This window comes from Carcharodon carcharias, chromosome 13, assembly GCF_017639515.1.
Source record: "Carcharodon carcharias isolate sCarCar2 chromosome 13, sCarCar2.pri, whole genome shotgun sequence".
NCBI classification, from domain to species: domain Eukaryota; kingdom Metazoa; phylum Chordata; class Chondrichthyes; order Lamniformes; family Lamnidae; genus Carcharodon; species Carcharodon carcharias.
In genome coordinates this window covers 115,731,161-115,752,982 of record NC_054479.1, presented here as the reverse complement: position 1 = coordinate 115,752,982, position 21,822 = coordinate 115,731,161, and the positions used below count along the sequence as shown (strand labels likewise).

The following is a 21,822-nucleotide window of genomic DNA, read 5'->3' as shown; positions in this document are numbered from 1 at the left end:
ATTGATTTGCTATTTTCACTTTTTTCTGAGACACAACTAACAGACCATAACATACAAAGCAACAAGCTAGAGATGGAAACTCAATGGATACTGTCCTGTATCAATTTCAGTTACAGAAGCAGAGCTTCATGAAGGCATAATAGAAAGGTAATTCTGGCAAAATGAAAACCTCAATGACGTATTCATTTCTACTCCGAGATTACATTGCAGCATCTTAAATTGTGGAATCTGCAGCATTTAACCAGTCATCTCTTTTTCTAAAAGGCTCCCCAAGTTTCGATTTGTTTTGTCAGGTGATTATTCCAATGGTAGAACAAAACATTGAGACTTCCTTAGGTCTTCTTCTCCTCCTTCTCCACTTCTCCTCAAACCTCCCCCGACACATGCACACAAATTGACAGCCCACATGCGGGTTTCTAGCATCCATATTTCTCAGCTGTTCTTTCAGACTCCCCAAAATTATGATTTTTTTTGGTAAAATGTTAAAGAAATATTAGAATGTGAGACCACATTTAGAGCACTACATACAGTTCTGGACACTATATTGTAAAAATGATATGGAGATACTGGAGAAAGTGCAGAGATTTACAAGAACATAAATCTTCTAGGTATACAAGAGTATAAATATCAGGAAAGGATTGGCAGACTGGGTCTCTTTTCTCTTGAAAAAAGGCAGCTGAGGGGTGACCTAATATAGGTCTTTAAAATTATGAAAGGTTTGGTGGAGTGGATAGAGAGAGGTTGTTTCCTCTTGTGGGGAAGAACATAACTAGAGGTCATCAATATAAGATCGTCATCAAGAAATCCAATAGGAGATTCAGAAGAAACTTCTTCATCCAAAGCGTGGTGAGAATATGGAGCTCGCTGCCAAAGGGAGTGGTTGAAGTAAATAATATAGGTGCATTTAAGGGCAAGTTAGATAACAACATGAGGGAGAAGGGAATGATAGGTTTACAGGAGGAAAGATGGGAGGAGGCTTGGGTGGAGCATAAACACTGGAATGGACTGGTTGGGCCGAATGGCCTGTTTCTGTGCTGTATATCCTATGTGATCCTATGCAATAGATCATTTCCAGCAGAAAACCTGACATAAATAGTAACTCAATGTAAAGAATCTGAACACAAATTAATTTATCCTTGAAAATGTTCCCTTTTTTCAGCGACAGGAAGCTTAATAGTTTGCTCTTTGAAATAATGTTAATCAAAATAAAAGTTGATAAAAGTCGATTGTTGATAATGTCATGCAGGACAGGCTACAGTTAAATTTACTGGTGTGAACATTAAGGATTAGTAGTACATTCACACCTTGTCAGTGGAGAATGGTTCAGTCTAGCACCACAAGCTAAACAAATGGGCACCATATAAAGGGACCAAACTTACTGCCCCATGAACACCGACACTTCGGCCTCCATTTTTATTGGCACTATCCTGGGACATCCAAAGAGGTGACCTATTCTGGACAGTAGCTCTTCTTTAACATGAAACAGGCACCCTATGGAGTGCACGATATGCAAATTGACATTTTTGGGCAGAAGTGTTCAGAGCATGTGCCATGCACTCTCCAAACAGTTTTACCAGTGATACAGCTTAAGGGGCTCCTGAAAGCTAAGTTTAAAATTATTAGTGCACGATGGAGCCCCAGAAAAATAAGCTAGGTCGTTGTCGACACCAGGGATCATACCACCTCCACAATCATGACTCTTCCCACCACCACCAAACCCAGGGCTTATCCACCAGCCCGGAGGCTATGATATTGTATCAGGCCAAGTCCGGCACTGGGATACATGTTTGGGGTGAACATCAAAATGGGTCTGGTCTCTCCTTGGTCAGAAAGGCTGGGTGGCTGGCTTCTCCGCTGTCCACTGCCCAATAGTTAAAATCCACCCTGTAGAGTGTAAATTGAGGGCCAAACTTCAAATGACTTTGAAACAAAGGAGTGAGACTGTCCCATTTATGCATTCTCACTCTCACATCAGGGTCAAGCCTAATTCTGGATTCCAGCTGCTTTTACACTTTCTTTAACTGTTGCCGCAGTAAAACGCAAATGTTGCTACACTGCCCACAGCACATCACAACAGGTTGTATGGAAGTCAGCTATGAAAAAAAAGCTCTTCTCCCCAGATGAGGACAATCTTACATTAAGAAAACATGTCCTCCTCTTATCAAGAAAGATTTCACAAATAAGTTCCCCATTCACCTTCAACTCTGCCCGGGTGAAACCTGAAAGAGGGTAGGATGTCAGGATTCCAACCCAATATCACTTTTAGGGGACTTAACTTCCCATGTGCATCAAAACCCATCTCCCCTTGTCTGGGAAAATTGCCTCTCCAGTAATTTAAAGATGACTGTATACTTAAAAAAAATAAAAAGGCCATTTGACTCACTAGCACACATTCTTCCAATACAGTAACTCTCCCTTCACAGCATTCAACTGCCCACGCTATAACAGCAGCTATATTTCAAAAGTACTTCATTTGTTGTAAAGTGCTTTGGGATGTTCTGAGACAATGAAAGGCACCTACACTTCTACCCATACATTGGCACATTATTCCCAACATTAATCAGTCTAGGTAAACAATTTTTCCAATATCTATTTCAAATTTACATTTCACTAATTTCCATTTATTTCCTCTGCTCCTATTTTGTTTGCACATTTAATGTAATAATCTAGGTTTACTTTATCTATATTAGTTCATATCTTGCTTGGTTTGATTAATACTATTCTGTAATTGCTTTCTTTCTAATATTCCCTTTTATATTTGAGATCAATCTCATTGCTCTTTTCTACCTTCCAATCCAAGTACAGCTAATTTGTGGTGTAATCACAAAACAGAACACCACGGGCAGAATCTTATGTCCCGCGGGTGGGCACACACCTGATCCAGTCGGGCATAAAATAGTGCGCGATGACGTTGGGTGAGTGTCCTGACATCACCGCGCACTCGCACGATATTTTGGTCAGAGGCGCGTGTGAGAGTCAACAGCGTGTCTGCCGACAATTAAGAGGCCTATTTAAGGCCATTAATGTAGTAATTGACCTGGATTTTTCGCTGCCCTTCCAATGTTAGGGTTGGTGGGTGGGCAAATCAGCTAAGCGGCCTTTGGATTTTTGAGGAAACCTCATCTAAGGGTGGGATGAGGTTTCTGATATTAATTTAAAAAATAAAAATGTTTGGGCAGAATTTTTATCATAAATATGTTTAGGTGAGTGATTCTTAAGGGTAGAATTTTTTTTCGGAATTTCATAATGTTTATTTTTTGTTTAAAATTCTTTAGTTCCTGGGACAGCTCTCTGCCTTCAGGGGCTTTTCACTGCGCGCTCCCCCACGCCTGCGCTGACTTCAGTGCTCACCCTCCTCCCGACCCCACCCTGGCAGCGCTGGGTCTTTCAACGTGCATTTCACGCTGGCTCCCTGTTAATTGACCAGTCAGAGTGAAATCATGGTTTGGAGCCATTCGCCGGCGGTGGCCCGTTTCCCGGCTGCTCCCAGGCCCACCCAGCCGATGACCCGATAATCCTGCCCCATGTTCTAAGCATCGTCTAACCCATGACTTAGAACAGTAGTTTACAAGTTGACAAACAGTGCTACCAGTATCATTCTACTCACTTTTTTCAGATGTTTTGACATGGCTTCCAGGTTCTATTTGCTAGCTCACTGCCAGTCATTGTTAGCTTACACTCTACATTTTCTTATCAACTATATGCAACAGGCCTCTGAAAAGTGAATGCTAAGATGCTTAGACTCCGTATACAGACCATAATACAAGTAAAGAGGTGCTCAAAATTGCAGGAGCAGAATGAATTCTAAAAAGTGACATCCAGAAAAGAAAATGTCAGTATTTGTGGCACTTGATCAGAGCTGAAAAGTTACAGAGATTGATCTCTCCTTGAGGGAAAAGTGGCGGTGAGCAGCAGAAAGGGGGGTAGATCTAGATGTAGCTGGATGGCAACATCACAGAGTGGTGTGATGTGCAAGGATGTCACATGACATGTGAGGCACCATGACAGGAGATCTCCTGACAGGAGTAATTGCAAGTAGGACAGGAGGAACATGCTACAGTGGTGTGTATGCATGCATGAGGTTCCCTCAGATCCTTCTGACATTGATCAAAGGAATCACATCCAATTAGGGCCACGTTCTCACTGGGTTACAGGAACTGGGACATCCATAGCTGACTGCCTATCCTTCTTTGTGCCCAAGTTGCTTTTCTGCTTGGAAATCAGCCATTTGTTAGCATGCTGATTAAAGAGCAACATATTTCTTCTAATCAAGTGTGTAAGTATCATTGCATGTTCTCAATGAAGAGGAAAAGTGTGAAATGCCTTTGTGATGGAAGGTGTCATTCATGTTATTTTCACTTGTGCAGAGGAAAGGCCTAAATCCGGTGGTCAGAAGGAAAGCAAATATCGGGATTAAGATCAGCACCTCAAGGAATGGCCATATAGCAGACGGCAAGTGATGTTTTCAAGTACATGCTAAAGAAAAGCATGATAACAAAGTTTCCTGATTAGAAAAAGCATTGTCCTGAGGTCTGTTTTACCCAATTTAGTATTTCTTTGTCCCCTGCTAAATTGTTCCTTTTCTTGTTCTATACCAGTCCAGTAATTTTCTATCCTAGTCCAGTCTCTCATCCTTTCACTTTCCTGAACTCTTTCTCTCTTACCTTCCCAGTCCAGTTACTGCAAAGAATCAAATTACAAATTTCCTGCGTTCCAAATGATGGACAAAGCTAAAGAACCAATAAAACGAAGCTTGTGTTTCCAATTATTTTATATTTATCTTGATAGAATTCTCCAGTTTTAACATTATTTCAAATTCTACCCTATCTTTTTTAAAAACACTCATCTAAAAGCAGGCAGACAAGTCCCACAATTATAGAGTCTTGCTGCATGTCATCAAAATGGAATATTTATGAAAATTCACGTGGTTTCATCTACAGTTCAATTATATCACAAACTCTTCACATGCTTTTTAGCAGCATTTATTAGTCTGCACTACAGGCTGAATTGACCTTAACTGTTACCCCCAAACAGGAGGAGTAAACATTAGGCCTCATCCAACTGACTACTGAAAGAGTCATGACAGTTTGGAACATGGTGCAGGCTGTGTTTCCTGATTGGAAACCACAGACCACACAGGATGTTTAAATTACAAAACAGTTAACAGTCCAACATATACAAAATTTAGAACATTTTTTAAATAATAAATATCACAGCTCAATTTGGATGAAGAAGGCCTTTCAACATATTTGATCTCACCCTCCCAGAATACCAAACTTGACAGGCCAAGGGACAATCAGTATTTGCAGATGGATTCATGGTGTGATCCAGAATCTGGCTAGACACTTTAACTGGATCTTAAAGTGATGCTGGCACAATAGCATATTCAATATTCTGAACCATAATCTCAGAATCTAGGCAACATCTAACCCAAGTCATAACATAAAGAAACTCAATGCTATCCGGGACAAAGCAATCCACTGATTGGCAGCTCATCTACCATTATAAATATCCATTCCGTCCACTATGCGGTATATTATTCACAGGACCAAGCAGCTTAACAAGGCTTCTTCAACAGCAGAATCCATATCTGTGATCTCTGCTGCCTAGAAAGACAAGGGCATGAGGTGTAGGGAACATGAGCACCCTCAAGTTCCCCTCTAAGCTGCACACCATGCTGACTTGGATATATATTAGTTTCTTCATCAATGCTGGGTGAAAAACCTGGGCTCTCTACTTAATATAAGAACATAAGGAATATGAGCAGGAGTAGGCCTCAAAACCCTGCTTCGCAATTCAATACGATTGTGCCAAAACTTCTACATCACCTCCACTTTCTCACCCAATCCCCATATCCCTCGATTCCTTCAGAGTTAAAAACCTAATGATCTCAGTCTTGAACATTCCCATCAATGACTATCCACAGCTCTCTGGGTTAATGAGTTCCAAAGATTCACAACTCTCTGAGTGCAGAAATTTCTCATTTTAGTCCCAAAAGCACCAGTTCACCACATTGACTGTTGCGGTTCAAGACGGCAGCATACAGCCATCTTCTCATAGGCAATTAGAGGTGGATAATAAATGCTGGCCTTGATAGCAATGCTCAGTCCCAAGAATGAACTTTTAAAAACAAAATAAAGTCTGGAAAATTTTGCACTCTACATTTCTTCTTCCAGTGGCAATTACCTTCTCCCTAACTCTGTCATCACAGATTGTGATCTTAGTTGTTTAAGGCCCAATTCAAATGCAAGCATTTTGAGAACGTATATCTATTACTTAACAACTAGAAATAGCCAGATGACTAAATTATGGGTACACATCAGTAACGATTGGGCGAGGTTCCCATGTGTGGATGCCATCCAGAACATTTGTCTACACTGATTAATTTCATTCAAGACTCAGTCAATCAGTAATGGTCACTCACTTGAATAAAATGATTTCTAATATATATTGTGTAAACGAACAACCATCCCAGAGAGCTAAATGATAAATAAAGCATAACTTTCTGAAGTGGCACCTTATATCTCAGCACAATCAGTTGTGAAGAATTGCTTTACTGAATGACATTTATTGAAAGGAGCATTTAAAAAGAGTAGCAGCATTGTGTTCCACCATGTTAGGACTATAGGCTTGTAAGATTTTTTTTTACAATACCAAGTACATTTTAAAGAGGCAGAAATTATTCTGCTTGTCAGGTATTTACTATGACTTTTTTTCTTCCTGGGATTTCAAACCTGATGTCCTCATCATAATTCACAATAATTTGTTCTCTCCTGCCTATGTTTCAGGCAGGATTACCTACCTAATGGGGAGAATTTTATCCCTGTCGGGGGAGGGGGTTGGGATGGAGCAGGCACGGGCAGGCGTGCAGCCGATTGCCGCCCGTGATTGGCTGCACGCCACCATTTTACATAGGCGGACCAATTAAGGTCCGCCCAGCATGATGAGCACCCAGAAGTGCTGAGCGCTCCCTGTGCGGGTGGGGAATGTAGGATGAGTCAGGGCCTGCGCTCTTTCGTGCGTGCATGTGAAAGAGCACAGAAATCTCCCTCAGACAGTGTCACATGAGGTGGGACATATCTAAGAATTTTATTAAAAAATGTTATTAATGGTTTAAAACCTTCATGAAATCTCATCACACTTGTGGATGAGGTTCCATGATAAATGCGAAGGTTGGACGGGCAGCTCAGTTAATTATTTCAATTGGAATTTAAATGGCCTTAATAGGCCTTTGACCGTTGGGCGGGCACACAGCCAGCTCTGGTGTGCGCCCACAGAACTGAAAAGCTGAATGAGGCCCGATGACGTCGGGGCACATGCCCGATGTCACCACATGTCATTTTACGTGTCGGTGAGTGGGGCCTGCCCCCGCTCGCCGCCCTGAAGATTCTGGCCAATGTTAGACAGCTATTTCTCTGATCATATGTAACGTGCAGCTACCTTGCTGGTCTTAATTAGATAGTTCATTCTTTTGTATCTTTTTTGTGCAACTGCAGAAAGATGCCAACTACACAAGCCCCATACAATTTCAATCCCAACGGTCTGAAGCATTACAAGTTATCAAAATCATTAATAGAATGACCCAATACTGCCTACAATTCTGCCAAATACAGAAAACTATACACACTAGTGAATGAGGAGTTTTTTTTCCTTTTCTCTATAGGCTCTTAAACACAGGCTCAGTTTCATCTAACCACTACTTTGTTAATCATCTTCTCCTTTACTCTTTTCACTCATTAAAGTCTTACAATGAGGGTTTTGAGCATTTGACAGCTTCGTCTCAGTCTCAACAAAAGCACTTTGAACATTTTAAATGTAATATTACAGACAAGGACAAATAGTACTTACAGTCCGGAGAATTTGGAGTTTGCCGGTCAATAAAATTAATGAAGTTTTCCAGGAATGCTGTATTGTTGCTTGAAGGAGTCAGTCCATTGCAGTATTCCCTGAAAGGCATTGTTAACACGCATACACTATAACAGCCTTCCCACATGTAAACAATCATGGTCACTATGAGAAGAAAACACATACAACCAGACAGTGGCAACAAGACACGTGAAGAGGACTTGGCTCAACACATCACAGCACACAGAGCACAGCAATATCAAAAACACATAAAAGACACTGACTACAGAACAACATCAACAGGGCTGGGCTCAAAAGGTGCCAACTATGGTTAGAAAATTCCACTTGCCAACCAACTATAGGTAATTAGTTCCAAAAAAAAATATTCTCCACATTCAAATTATCATAAAGGTGTTTTATTTTCATCAAATTTCAAGTGCTCTTATTTCTTGTTTTGTCTTTCTGCCTCGTCTAATTATGTGTGATCTGTTGCAGGGATCTTATAAAGTAGATGATCCCTTGGCGGGGGGGAGGAACAACTGTAAGAAAGATGGTATTTATTCCCAAAATTCATATTCTCTAATTACTTTAGTTCCTTTCCTTTCCTGAGGTAATAGTTCATGTTGAGGGGCAAGCACATGAACACTAGTAGCATGTTAGTACCTAATCCAAATGGCTAGTTCATTTTTGAATGTAGACAGTGAACGTGTTACTCATCGAGGGCAGAACAGTCAGATCAACCCCTGTCTCACCCCTTTCTAACCCATTTCCAATGGGGGTCAAAGGATAATGCACAGGAGCTGGAAACCAGGCTGATTCTCACCATTTAGTCCAGTGTGGGTTTAGATCCTATATGGCTACCCCTCCTAAGATCAGTTGACTCACCACAGAGCAGGGATTAAAACCAGGATCGTCCTGATTTGTACATGTTGCAAACTTATCCATTTGGCTAATAGAAGAGCCCCAATTGTCTCTCCCAAAAATTCATGTGCTTTTGTGAATAGAAAGTTAACTAAAGTGAGGGATTCCCCTTAACATCTCACTCAGCAAACACTGAATAACAGAAAGAGCATTTTTCCAGTGTCAAAGCCAATGTCTAAAATCTGCCAACACTACTGCTACTGTATTGGAATATGTTCCAACAACAAAAAAGGATTCAACAAAAATAGAATAGAATTTAAGTATAAAGAGAAATTAAACAGGAGCCTGAGGCAACAGCTTTTAAAAAACAGTTTTTCCATAATTTTCTCATGTTTCTAATACTCTCTTTAGTCTGCCTGCTGCATAGTGTAATGCTCACTCTGCTCCAGTGTGCGTGTGTTCTCCTGCTCTGAAGGTTAGGACTGGAAACCATTTAATGAAATGATGAAAGGTTTCTGCTGCAGTGCATTGCTTATTCAATGAGCGTACTTGTGAATATGATTATGTGTGGTTGCCGAGATCCAAGTGCTGTCAATTTAAATATTTTGTTTCAGCAATTCTTCAGTTTAACTATCAATAGGTGTGGCAATTGGTTAATACGTCTCTGCAACAAATCAATTTCTTACTCATATTTATAAATTGGTGCTTGTTTTGTTGTGAAAGAACCTCCATTGAGTTGTAATGCTTTCGGTTTATGTTACTTCAGAAAAGCGGAATTGTCACTTTTCCTTGCTTCATGTGCACCTGCTGATTCTGTCGCATTGTGAGAAAGTTCCCATTTTCAATGTTAAACTTTCTCAATTTCAGTTGTTGACTAGCCAGTGCTGACTGGCCTTTGTGTTAATCTTAAGTGATTGGTCCAGGAACATGATTCACTGATTAACATAAAAGTCCAAACTGTGAGCTACCGTTCTAGATAATCCAACATCAGTTTTCTTTCAAATGATGCTATGAATGTCCTTCAAAAATGTTTTTACTTTTTTTCTTTCTTGCCTGCTCTTGTGTATTGATCTTTTTCTGTTATATTTCTTTTTTTATTATTTCTTCCCATCTGCATTCTCATTTTTTTTAAGTTTCTGCACTTTATTCCCTCCTAATTGAAGACTTGGGGAAAACTAATAAAGGTATTAAGGCTTCAACTCACAACCATAGACTCCTTTGTATAGGTATATGAATGCCTAAAAAAATGATTACCATGAACAAATGATCTTAATGTGTTAAATAGATTGTCAAAGAGCATTTTTATTTAAATCAGTAGTTATGGATTAACTCAAATTTGATATATTCTAAAACACTGCATATTTTAAGAAGTTCCCAGGCCCTCATTATTGCCAAAACCTAGGATATGTGGGAATGCTAAGAGCACTGAGAACTCAATGAATGACCACTTAGAAAATACTCTATGCTTGTGAAAAATATATTTTCCTTTTTTCGGACTTAAACCTGTTGAATGTAGCTGAAACCAGTTGGACGGTCAAAAATGGAACCGCTTTACAACATGCCAACTTCAACATTTTTGAAGCCCTGTCCAAATCCAGAGATCTCCCGAAGTTGGCACCAGTCCGGACACCTTCAAAATCAGTTATTTCAGTGCCAGGAGCTCCTAAGTTACAGCAAATCAAACCCCTCCTTGCACAAACAGTCATGCTTTACATGCGCTCTCACAACAAAGCATTAAACGGAGCTACCTGGGGGCGAGATATACATATCCTGTAGTGTCGAAGTTATCGGGCATTATTGATTCTAAGTCTGAAAAGAAACAATTGTTAAGGTGCTCATTATTGCTTCTGTTTGTACCTTTTAAGTAGCCAGACCTTGACATGGAACAGTTTGAACGGAATTTCTCTTACCAAAATAGCAAAAATAATTATTCACCAACTAATTTTTTCGCAAAAGTGCCGCATTATAGAAAATATACAGGCAGCAGGCAATAATTCATGTAAAAGAAGTAAGCTAAAGCTATTAATGTAATGATAATGGACACCAAGAGCTAATAGATAAAGATCAGATACGATAAACACAGGAGAATATCCAATAGGGATAGGAGCACTAGTGCATTACAGTATACTCTAAAGACAATACAACGAGGAAATTGACCAACAAAAAGATACTTGCCCTTGTGTTTGGCTGTCAGAATCCATCAGAAAGAGAAAGCAGGGAACAGGAAAAAGGGTCAAGTAGAAGGGATTATAAACAATATTTTATTCAATGAGTGCTTGAATAAAAATATTGTGCTATACTGGGAAACTTAATGCACAGTAGAAGTCTGAAAAAAGACACACTCGCTTGCAGACTGAGAACTGTATGTGATCACCACTAACGTTACCTTCGAGAAGCTGTATCATTTAAAGGTCTGTTTACTGAGCAACAAATATATCTCAACACAAAGATAATACAAGTCTGGTTAAAGCCAAGGACCTAGGTTCGGGTAATATCATGCACAATATTAAATATAACAAGAAACTTTGCAACCCTATGAGAAATGAAGGGCCTTTAGCTTCCCTCAAATAATATTCTTCAATAAAATGTAGAAAGAGTGGATGAATTAACATGAAATGTTGAACACATGGTGCATGTTTCTCCTCACCATTATAAATCATTAGTTTTTTAAAATTATTTTTGGATGCTAAACTATTTTTAAAACATTTGTTTGTTTAGATAATGGCCAATTATCTTGCCGTGGGTCTTAGAGGCTAAATACATAAAATTCAAATTCAGTTCTTTGAAAGTATACAATCAAGGATTCAGGCCTATATTGTGAAGAAATAAAATAATGGAAACCACAATCTCCAAAGGAGTTCCAGTTCAAATTATATCTGATTATTCTTCTGAACTTACCCATGTGCTGTAAATGGTATTCTTAATTTCTAAGGCTGCTGTTGACCTACATGTGAGTCTAACATTTACATTTCTACTGAACAGCCTGGAAGACCCAAGGTGGTATCCAATAGCAACATCACCGTTCAAATGTAATCCAGACAGCAAAAATGTAGTAGGCAAAATGAGTACACTATGTATCATAGTGTTTAGTGATTTTCTTCTCACCTTATTCCTAACCAACAACTTTCTGGTCTCTCCTCCTCCTAAGCACCTTACTAAAAACTGATGATCTTCATCAGTTTATAAAGTCAAATAAAAATGATTTGGTGTTGCGGTGCAACATGTTGAAGCAATACCCAGGGCCCTGTCACATATTGGACTTTTACAGCAATCTGTTCAGTTCCCGATCTCAGTGCTTCAGATAGGTAGGCAGGAAAAGAAATAATAATGCAAAGCAGGCTAGTTCCCAGGCATGACCAGAGCAGCACTTGTCAAGGCTATACAGTAGATTGGCTGTCCCCTTGATGAAAGAAATGCACAGCCTAAAGAGACCAAGAGCAGCTGAAGAGAAAACTTAGTTAACTCGATACAAATTACATCTAGCCATGGGCTAAACATTATTACACTGCTGCCATTAAACAGCATTAATTAATAAGTGGCACCTTAAAAGTAGTCAATACTATGCGGGGCCAGGGTGGGAGGGGGGCCAATGTGGCTCAAATACGCTGGCAGTGGAGGTCAAGGAAGAACACACCTGCTTTGCTGAAGCCCGCATTGATAAAAACTAAGTGGCCTCTCTTTGAGCAGCCTTCAGTCCATTTTAAGCCTGATTTGGCCACTCAAGACATATTAGAACTAGATTTATTATGCCCAGCAAAAGCCCCATTTATTTATACCTGAATTTTGCATTTGTGCTCCTACAAATAGGGTATTTACATCATCTGAGCCAACATGGCATCAAACGCACTTCCAGATCACAACACAAAGCTAGGATGTCCAACGCCCATTTTATGAGCACAAAAGGGGCAGACTTAAGTTGAACTTTTCCCCTAGTGTATTTTAATCTTTCCCTTCAATGGCAGGGGGGAATTCTGCTGCTATGTAACAAGCAGCCACAAAGAAATCTTGACTAAAGGCAATGTGGACAACAGATGGAATTTCAAGAACTTTATGGCAAACAGTGATCCTCAGACCAGCTCGACTAAAGCATCACTCTGAAGAACACTTTCTGGAAATAAACCAGCACTTAACACAACACCACAAATATACTTGCAGGTCCTAGGAATAATGGGGAAGAAGTTCCCAATGGTTTCATTGTGATTTTAGAACAGTTTCCTTTTTCCCCTTTTAGTAATTTTTTTTTGTGGTCAGCATAAATGGTATAAATTTCTGGGTTGTATGGGGCCAATCTTTGCCCATGTGTGTCTGGTATGAAAAGATGCTGGAGATAAATTTAAAGGGAGGGATCCAGAATTATTCATTCAGCACAAAACTGAATGGTCAGTAAATTGGATATTCTGAAGATTTGTGATTACCATTTTCTAAGCTCCTTGTAGGTTAGGGATAGGCAATTTAGTTCCCAGTCATGTCTCAACTACATGACAAACTATATGCTAAATGTATATTGCACAGTTCTAGGGTAGGAAAATGTATAGGTTAACAGGTGAATAATTCGATCCAATTTTTCTAAGTTGACCTTTGATTGCCCTATAGTCATAATGTTTTGCTGCTCACATGTGCTGAAGATGCCAGAGTCTTTGGTTAGCCAATCATGACATAAAGATGCCTTCAGAACATAAGAATAAATGGCATGCTGTGCCAAATGAATGTGCTGGGTATAATAGTGTTGGATAATGAGCACATGCTTAAGATGATGCCACCCAGGCTGCTAACTGGCTTGAAATAACATGCATGCAAGTGGGTATTGTCACTTTATTTTGACTTTGCAAAAGTGCAATAAAGATTTATGTTTCAAGATAAAGCAAGAAAAACTAACACAAGGAAAGCGAGTGGGTGAGACTTGTATTACTTCTGTGATTATTTCCTCTGCAAAGTACATTTAGATACAAATCAAATTCAATTTCCAAAGAAAGTCAACTGAGGGGGAAAACTCTTTTCTTAAAATAGAATGGCCTGGATTTTGTGGTCAGCTGTGGATAAATACTGCTTGCCATTTGTTAAGCTTACACTTGTTCATATACTTTCTGTGGGCTTTCACACTCAATTTTATTATTAGCAACAATTAAACAGCATGACTCCCTCTATAAAGGATCTGAGATCTGTGCGTACAGGGCAAGCAACAGTGTATCTCTTCAACCAATCAGACTGAAGAATCTTTACTGGAGCAAATAGAGTCTAAACCAGAAAGTGTAAATTGGAATATGGAATTCAATGTGAAATCATGAACAAAAAAAATAAAGAGGGAAAAATGGATTTAAAGAGGGAGATAATAGATAAGGAACAAGGTTTTAAAATATCATTTAAAATTGCCAAAAAATTATTAAAGCATGTAGGAATGAAATTCCACACTTGTAAAAGTAATTTTTCAGTTCCAGAGTAGTTAGTTGTTTGGCAGTGTTTAAGACAATGGCACACCACTAAAAGTTCACTTACACTTGAATGGAAAAGACTAACTTTTTCTGATTTGTTTAATGGATATATAGTGGGTAAGTAATGCAACTTCACGTTTTTAATGAGCTTGAATGATAAATTCCTCAGCAAGTTACTGATAGAGAAGCAGGGAATCTCAGACAGCAACTCATTGATTTAACTGCACATGTGCAGGTACTGAAAGTTATTGCCCAATTTATTCTTCAATAACTATGTAAACTGTAGCCTCATCATCATTCCTAGCACAAAATCCAGGCCAAATATTTCGACCAATCAAATGTTGGGCTTCTTTTCTATGTAATGCTGCTATCAGACTATTGATACAATAATGTAAAGAAAAATCGGAAGAAATAAACAGACCTTTTAATGGATGCATAGAACAAGAAGGTACAGCTATACAATGATTCTAAAATTACATGACAAGCAAAATTGTGCATATTCATTAATGGAACTTTGACAAAGAAAGAAAATGAGCACTCTTACAGATTCAAACCATGCAGTTGTTTACATCTTTGCATGTTTGTTTCTCTGATGCTTTAGAATCATTGCTTCACACTATGATGACATCTATCTGACATCTATCTCACGATCCACTTCTTACTGTTTCAGAAACTATCAAAATATTAGCTGAAGATCTTTTAATACTTTGCAGAATCAATACTTTGCTCTTTTCTGGCATGCAGTACCAGGTCAGCTTCCACCCTTCCCAATACTTACGTTTTGCTTGGGTGATAACCTCGTCTAGTTTGGCTTTGATGTAGTAGGAACCGTATGGTGGAAGAACCAGTGCCAAACTGGGGAAAAGAGATAGATATTATCACATAACTTGTTGATTCTGGTGGGCAAGAAGCTACCAAACAGGAAACAGCATGAATAAAAAATATCTTGTTACTATGGTAGGTTTGCTACCATCAATGTTCCCACTGCAGTTCCTTCACACTGCCAGTAGTCAGCCTATGATTTTAAAGGTTATTTGACATTTTCTGCCGGGTTCATTGCGATTAACACTCAAAGTGGTGATCCCTTGTGGAAAGAAGAATAGGGATCATGCAATCAAGCGGAAAATTGCAGCACATTTCTTTTTATTATACTGGTCAGTGGATTTCCCTTCAACTAACTCTATTCTTTTGCTTCTGAAAGACAGTAAACTAAGTTCTAACTTCTCCTTAATTCCAGTGTTTTACTTACATAGGAGATCAACAGACTAGTATGAACATCAAGCAGTAAGTGTTTTTATTTCGCTGGTGCCAGATAAACTCATTACAAAATCAAGTAAGGGCTGTACCTCTCACATGAAAATCTATGCTTCAGATTCCCACTCTCGAATCACCTGTCTCCCCTCCCCAACCCTCCTCGCTGGGCTATGTTCCATTGCTATCAAACATTTGTCAGTATAATCCAGGTAAAACTGGGTTAACATTGGGTACTATCACAGCTGAATCGAATGTGACATCCCACACGCACAGAATCAGGCGACAGTGGTTGGGACTGGGAATTCTGCCCGATATTTCCTGTTTCAGATCCTAAAGAAAAATCTTGCAGCATGTTCCTTCAGCCGTATTGTGCGGGGTTATTTTATGTGAGCATCATACACAAGTGCTCTATTAAAATAGAATATTTCACACCTTGCAATAGGAGTATTGCAGAGACCAAGTTTTAATCATCAAGCAATTCAACATCTGAAAAAGAATATGTTCCAGAAAGTGGCAAAAAGAAATTTTGGTCATTTCCAACTCTCCAAAGGTCAAACGAACATAGGACTTAGGAGAAGTAGGCTATTTGGCCCTTTGAGCCTGCTCTGCCATTCAATAAGTTCATGACTGATCTGATTGCGGTCTCAACTTCACTTTCTTGTCTGACCCCATAACCCTTGATTCCCTTATCAATCAAAAATCTATTTAACTCAGTCTGGAATAAATTCAATGACCTTGCCTCCACTGTTTACTGAGGAAGAGAATTCCACAGACTAAAGACCCACAGAGAAAAAAATTCTCCTCATAGCCGTCTTAAAATGTTGACCTCTTATTTTTAACCTGATCCCTGTGGCACTACCCTGCTTACAGCATGTCAACCCAAAAATACCCATTTATCCCTAGGCCTGAATTTTTGCTCCAAAGTTGAGAGCACAGGATCAACCCAGGAGAAAGTGCCCCGGAGGTTGGGATTTTTGTTCCAGGGTCATGGAGTTCTCTGGGAATCAGGCTGTGCAACCCTGGAAAGAGTATGGAGGCTGCTGGGTGTAGAGGGAAGAAGGCTCGGTGCTTTGGCACTTCATTGAAGGTTTTTTTTAAAGAACAATAAAGCACAAAATAGTCCTCCAGCCCTCTCACGCACTCCCCCCACCCCACACACACATACTTTGTGTGGCATCCATGCCAACCCATGCCCTCACCCACCTCCTATGGTTCCTCGTACCCTTCATGCCAACCCATGCCCCTCTGCTCAGCTCCCAGCATGCCAAACTATTCCTCTGTGCCCCCTTTCCATGGCTCTTCATATCCTCCATGCCACCTTGTACATCTCTGCCCACCCCATGCCCTTTATAGCCTCTATGCAAACTTCATGCCAACTCTTACCAACCCATGTCCCCCACCCACCATCCTTTGCCCTTACACCTACCATGCCAACGCACCCAGTATCCACTATGGGCAGCCCTCAAGAGCCACAGTGAGATGAAATAATATAAAATTCTAAGTGTCCATTGCAGACTTGCTTTTAAAAACCACTCTCACTCAAAAAGAAATTACTTCATTTACATGCCTTCAACTACATAATCCTTTATAAGAATGAACATTTCATTCAAGTACATATTCCCTTGTAAAGAAAAGGCATGGGATTCATAATCCCACTTCAAAGAGTCTATAACCATTTGGAGCTGTTAATCAATCTGTGAACTGGCAGGTACCCTACTGTGATAATGGAAGGTTGTGAAGCAGCACTAATCCAATAATGGTAACCCTCAGGCTTATGGCAGAGTGAAATAGCAAACAATGATTTTCTTTAAATATTCCAGACATTTTTTAAAGATTTAAAGGGCAGGAGTTTTAAATTCTTGACAGCTTGACAGTTGTTTCTGACAGTTCATTTTGACACTTGAACAGTTCCAATGAGCTTGACATTTCATGAGTGTATACACATTTTACTCACATTTTTGCCTATTTTTAATAATCCTAAGGGGCACCTTGCCTCTTCCAAGAACACCTGACCTCCCCCAAAGTGTCCCAGGACAATATACAAAGAGGCACCTTCCTTCTTCAAAAGGGTCCCCACCTCTCCAAAGTTGAGACCTGCTTATACCAGGTCTAACCTGCACACCTTATGCTTCACACACCTGGGTCACCAAAATTAGACATGAGTGGAGGCAGCTGTTGATTTAGCTGACCAGCTGCATCTGCAAAATGTGCACATGTGAAACACAACCGCCCTGATTCCCAACTCCGTGAAAATAGTAGGTGCCATGTTCGGGGGCTGGACTTTTGATTTTCAGCCTCTTCCATCATTTGGCCCTACTCTCTGCTTCCTGTCAGCTAACCAGTCCTTTATCTATGCTAATATGTTACCCTGTACACCATTAACTCTTACTTTGTGTAGTAATCTTATCAAAAATGTCTTGGAAATCTAAGTAAAACACATCTACAGGTTCCCCTTTCACCACCTTGCTTGTACTTCCTCAAATAACTCTAATAAATTAGTCAAACATGATTTCCCTTTCACAAAAACATGTTGACCCTGCCTCATCCCATTATGATTTTCAAGTATCCAGCCATAACTTTCTTAATAATGGCTTCTAACCATTTCCCTGTGACAGATGTTAGGCTTACTGGCCCATCTGCTTTCTGTCTCCCTCCTTTCTTGAATAAAGGTGATACTTTCCAATCTGCTAGGATCCTTCCAGAATCTAAGGAATTCTGGAAGGTTATAACCAGTGCCTCTGCTATCTCTGCAGCCACTTCTTTTAAGACCCTAGGCTGCAAGAGTCCTGGGGACCTGTCAGACTTTAGGTCTAACAGTTTTTCCATTTCCAAGCACCTTTTCCCTGGTGATGGTGATTGTTTTAAGTTCCTCCCTTCCTTTCGCCTCTTGATTTTCAAATCTTTGGGAGTTTGCTAAGTTTTCTACAGTGAAGACAGACACAAAATACCAGGCCAACTCTTCCGCCATTTCCTTGTTTTCAATTATTAGTTCTCCAGACGCACTCTCCAGAGGACCAACACTCACTTTAGTTACTTTTTTCATTTTAAGTACTTGACGAAATGCTTACTATCTGTTTTTATATTTTTAGCTAGCTTTCTCTCAATACTCCAAAGGTACAATGAGGACAAAGCAGCTTTGGATAATAAACTTCATTTCTATCTCAAACAATAACTTCAGACGAATTTCAAGGGAAGGTGTGATATGACCAATAGAACAGACAGAACTTTGGATTTTCAACAACTACTCTGCTCTTTGCACTGTGACAGCACTGAGCATTTTTCAACCTGCACAACTTGAAGGTCAGTGACATCTCAGTCAGAACCAAACCGCTGGGTCTTCAGCCCTATCCCTATCATGACAGAGCCATGTCAATCTTCAGACTTTTGTGCCTTTGACTGGCAAAAATAAATGACCTTTGACACCAGCAAATCAGCCAATGAAAATTGAATATTTTTGAAAACTGTTCATACCAAAACAACAGTTGGTGGAAGCCAGGCAAAAAGAAGAAATATTTTGGTTCAGTTCAGAGTGTTGATGGCATCTTTTAGAGAGCTGGCTTAGAGGACTTACTGAGTTGACAGTTTAACAGGTAAGTAGATTTATAAGGACATTCCTTTATCACGACCAAGTCAAAATGCTAAAATTCCTTGCCTAACATCATTTAAAAATATAAAATTACTGAAGCCATCAGACAGGTAAAGCACTCTGACCTAGTAACTTTGGTATAAGTGTCTATCTTACACTCTCAGACTGTTACAACATTAATCTTCCCATGCAGCTCTTTCCCTTTCCAATTATGTCACAGTGAGTCATATTTAGTTACATTAAATGAACATGACAAAATTGATTGATCAAAGTTTAAATGTAAATCCACAATAGCTGACTTTATAAAGGCAGATTTGATGTAAATGTTCCTTCACATTCTAGGGAGAGTAATTTGTATGTGTGACTACAGCTAAATAATGTCTTCACATAGAAATGTCGCCTACCTTAGGTCACTGCACAGAAGGAAAGCAACATATCTAAACCTTCACCAAGCAGAACACAGCTGAGGAAATACTAACAGTGGGCGGAATTTCACAGCCCCCTCACAGTGGGGGCGGGGTCAGAAAATGCAGCGAGCTGTTCAAAAAATCGGTTAACCAGGGCGGTAGGGGCCATAAAATTCCAGTCAGTGTTTTTGTTTAATACAATCACACTGGATTTCTTTTATTCAAAGAAATAAAAAGGAAAGATTGAAGTGTTTATAAAATTTTCTAGTCTAAATTCCCCTTCAGTGGAAGAAAATTTATTTTAAATTTAGAAGTTGTTCTCAGCCTGTTCAACAAAGCTTGTTCCATGAATAACTAAGCCATGCGCACCAGAAAAGTCACAGTTTCAATCCTCATTCTAACCCCAGATAGTGCATTGGCATAAGAATTGTGATCAGGGTTCCACCGCTCTCGATTAATATCTAGCAATCCATCCTGGAAGTGTGCATTTGTGAATATCAGATCAGGAGACGATCATTTTTTGGTTGTGATGACTCACATGGTTGACAGGCCTGCAAACAATGACTGTCAAGGTTCCTATATGAATAAGTTGCATAAGAAATAGGAGCAGAAATAGATAGGCCATTCAGCCCTTCAAGCTTTCTCTGCCATTTAATAAGATTATCTACCTCAACTCCACCTTCTTGCACTATCCCCTATGACTTAATCACCCTGATATCCAAAAATCTATCCATCTTTGTCTTGGCCATAATGGTTACTTGAACCAAAATATGGCCAGCATGAAAGCAACCATACAAAAGTATGGAGACACTACCTTTAGGGAAGGTGTGGTGAAGAAGAAAAATGGACAATGAGGGAAAAGAAGATATCGCCATCATCCATGGAATATATCAAGCTATGGTGAACTATTAGTGAAGAATAATAATTTATTTGATGAATTAATGTGATGTGTAAACAGTAAGGATGTGTCTAGTCCTGGTAGATGATCTTTCATGTGTGCCCAATTGAGAGACTTTGCAGGAATATGGGAATACATTTGTTAATTTTCACTTCAACCTTGACCATATGATAATGGCTGAAAGAGCCGGGTGCACAAATTTGCCTTTGTACATGGCTGTAGCTCAGAGGGCTGTATCAAATATTACAATGGAAGTTCCTCCCATTAATTTAAATAAGGCGCTGATGCAGAATGCTAGGAGATCAGCCTGCAGCAAACTTGGTTCAGAGCAGAAAATCCGGCAACAGAGCAGCTCTTAAAGAGCAGTAGGGAAAGTTGAATGGGTGATAGAAAAGTTGACTGTTTGCTCACAAAGGCACTGTTGAGAAGTCTGAGCAGAAATGCTATTTTTGGTGGTAAAAGGTCCTATTGCAGGCCTCAATAAAAGAACAGGTGTAAACTGCATTCAGGGAGGTTTCTGACTGAGTCAATACCATCATCTAAATTCATAAGACTTGGCTCCAAGTGAGGAACTGGTTTGGGAGTATCAGGAAGAAGGCAAAGATAACCATACTCCTCCTAGTTCTTGTAGGGCCCAGCATCCACAATACAGCCCCAAGTTGAGAACTGCCACCCCTCCAGGAAGTACAGTTACAAATGTGAGGCCTTATAAGATTGTTATGTCTTTAAACTGTCTCTTTACTTTAAGGGAAAATGGAGTAATGAAGAGAGTTCATGTGATTTGCTATGAGCTCTGCCCGGTAACAACCAGTTGACTTGGTTACCACGGAAACCGGAGGGTCCCAGGCTGAGACTTACTGAGATCAAGGTGCAAAATGTTCACACCCGGAAACAAAGACAGGTTGATTGCGGACAGACTTTCTAGAGCGAACAAGCAAGCAAGATTGAGAGTGACAGAGAAAGGGAGTGAGTGAGTATGCACGCAGGGGAGAGAGGGCATGCATGGGGGAGAGGGCACAAAGGGGAGAGCACACAGGGGAGGGAGAGCGTGTGAATGAGGGAGAATGAGGGAGGGATGTGAACAGGCAAAGGAGTATGAACGAGAGTGAACAAGTGAGCCAGCGAGAGATGGAGAGCAAGAAGTCTCAAATGGATAAAGGCTGCAGCTGGTGTAGTCAGCACAAAGGAGAAGGCTGAAAGTCCATTCTGCACTACCAGTTAAAATGCAGGAGAGAGGACAGTCTCTGATTCGCATCTGTGGCAATGTAAAATTTCAGATGTTATGCCTGGGTGAGATCAGGAGAAGAAATCACCGGAGTGGGCCTTACTGCTGAAAGCTGGTGCAGGAATTCTTGGAGGATTGAGGGAAAGGACCTTTGGCAGCCTCTGGTTGCTACTACTTGGTGAAACAGGGAGACATGAACCCATTGGAGGCTGGGAATGAGTGTGGACTGTTTCCTAAAAAGACTGCAATTCTGTGGAAAGCACACTGTAATGGACATATATGCAGCATGGGGTTATCAATTGTATTAAGACATTAAT

General features: G+C 40.0%; 1 protein-coding gene across 1 annotated transcript in view; it reads right to left on the bottom strand.

The window, feature by feature from the left end:
* LOC121285595 (voltage-dependent calcium channel subunit alpha-2/delta-1) overlaps nt 1-21,822 on the bottom strand; it is a 711,948-nt gene that overhangs the window by 78,710 nt on the left and 611,416 nt on the right. Inside the window, exons 22-24 of the mRNA XM_041202183.1 lie at nt 14,914-14,990; nt 10,455-10,515; nt 7,849-7,946 (exon numbers count right to left, since the gene is read on the bottom strand). Of these exons, the coding sequence (XP_041058117.1) occupies nt 7,849-7,946; nt 10,455-10,515; nt 14,914-14,990 (236 nt within the window). The remainder of the gene's footprint in view (nt 1-7,848; nt 7,947-10,454; nt 10,516-14,913; nt 14,991-21,822) is intronic.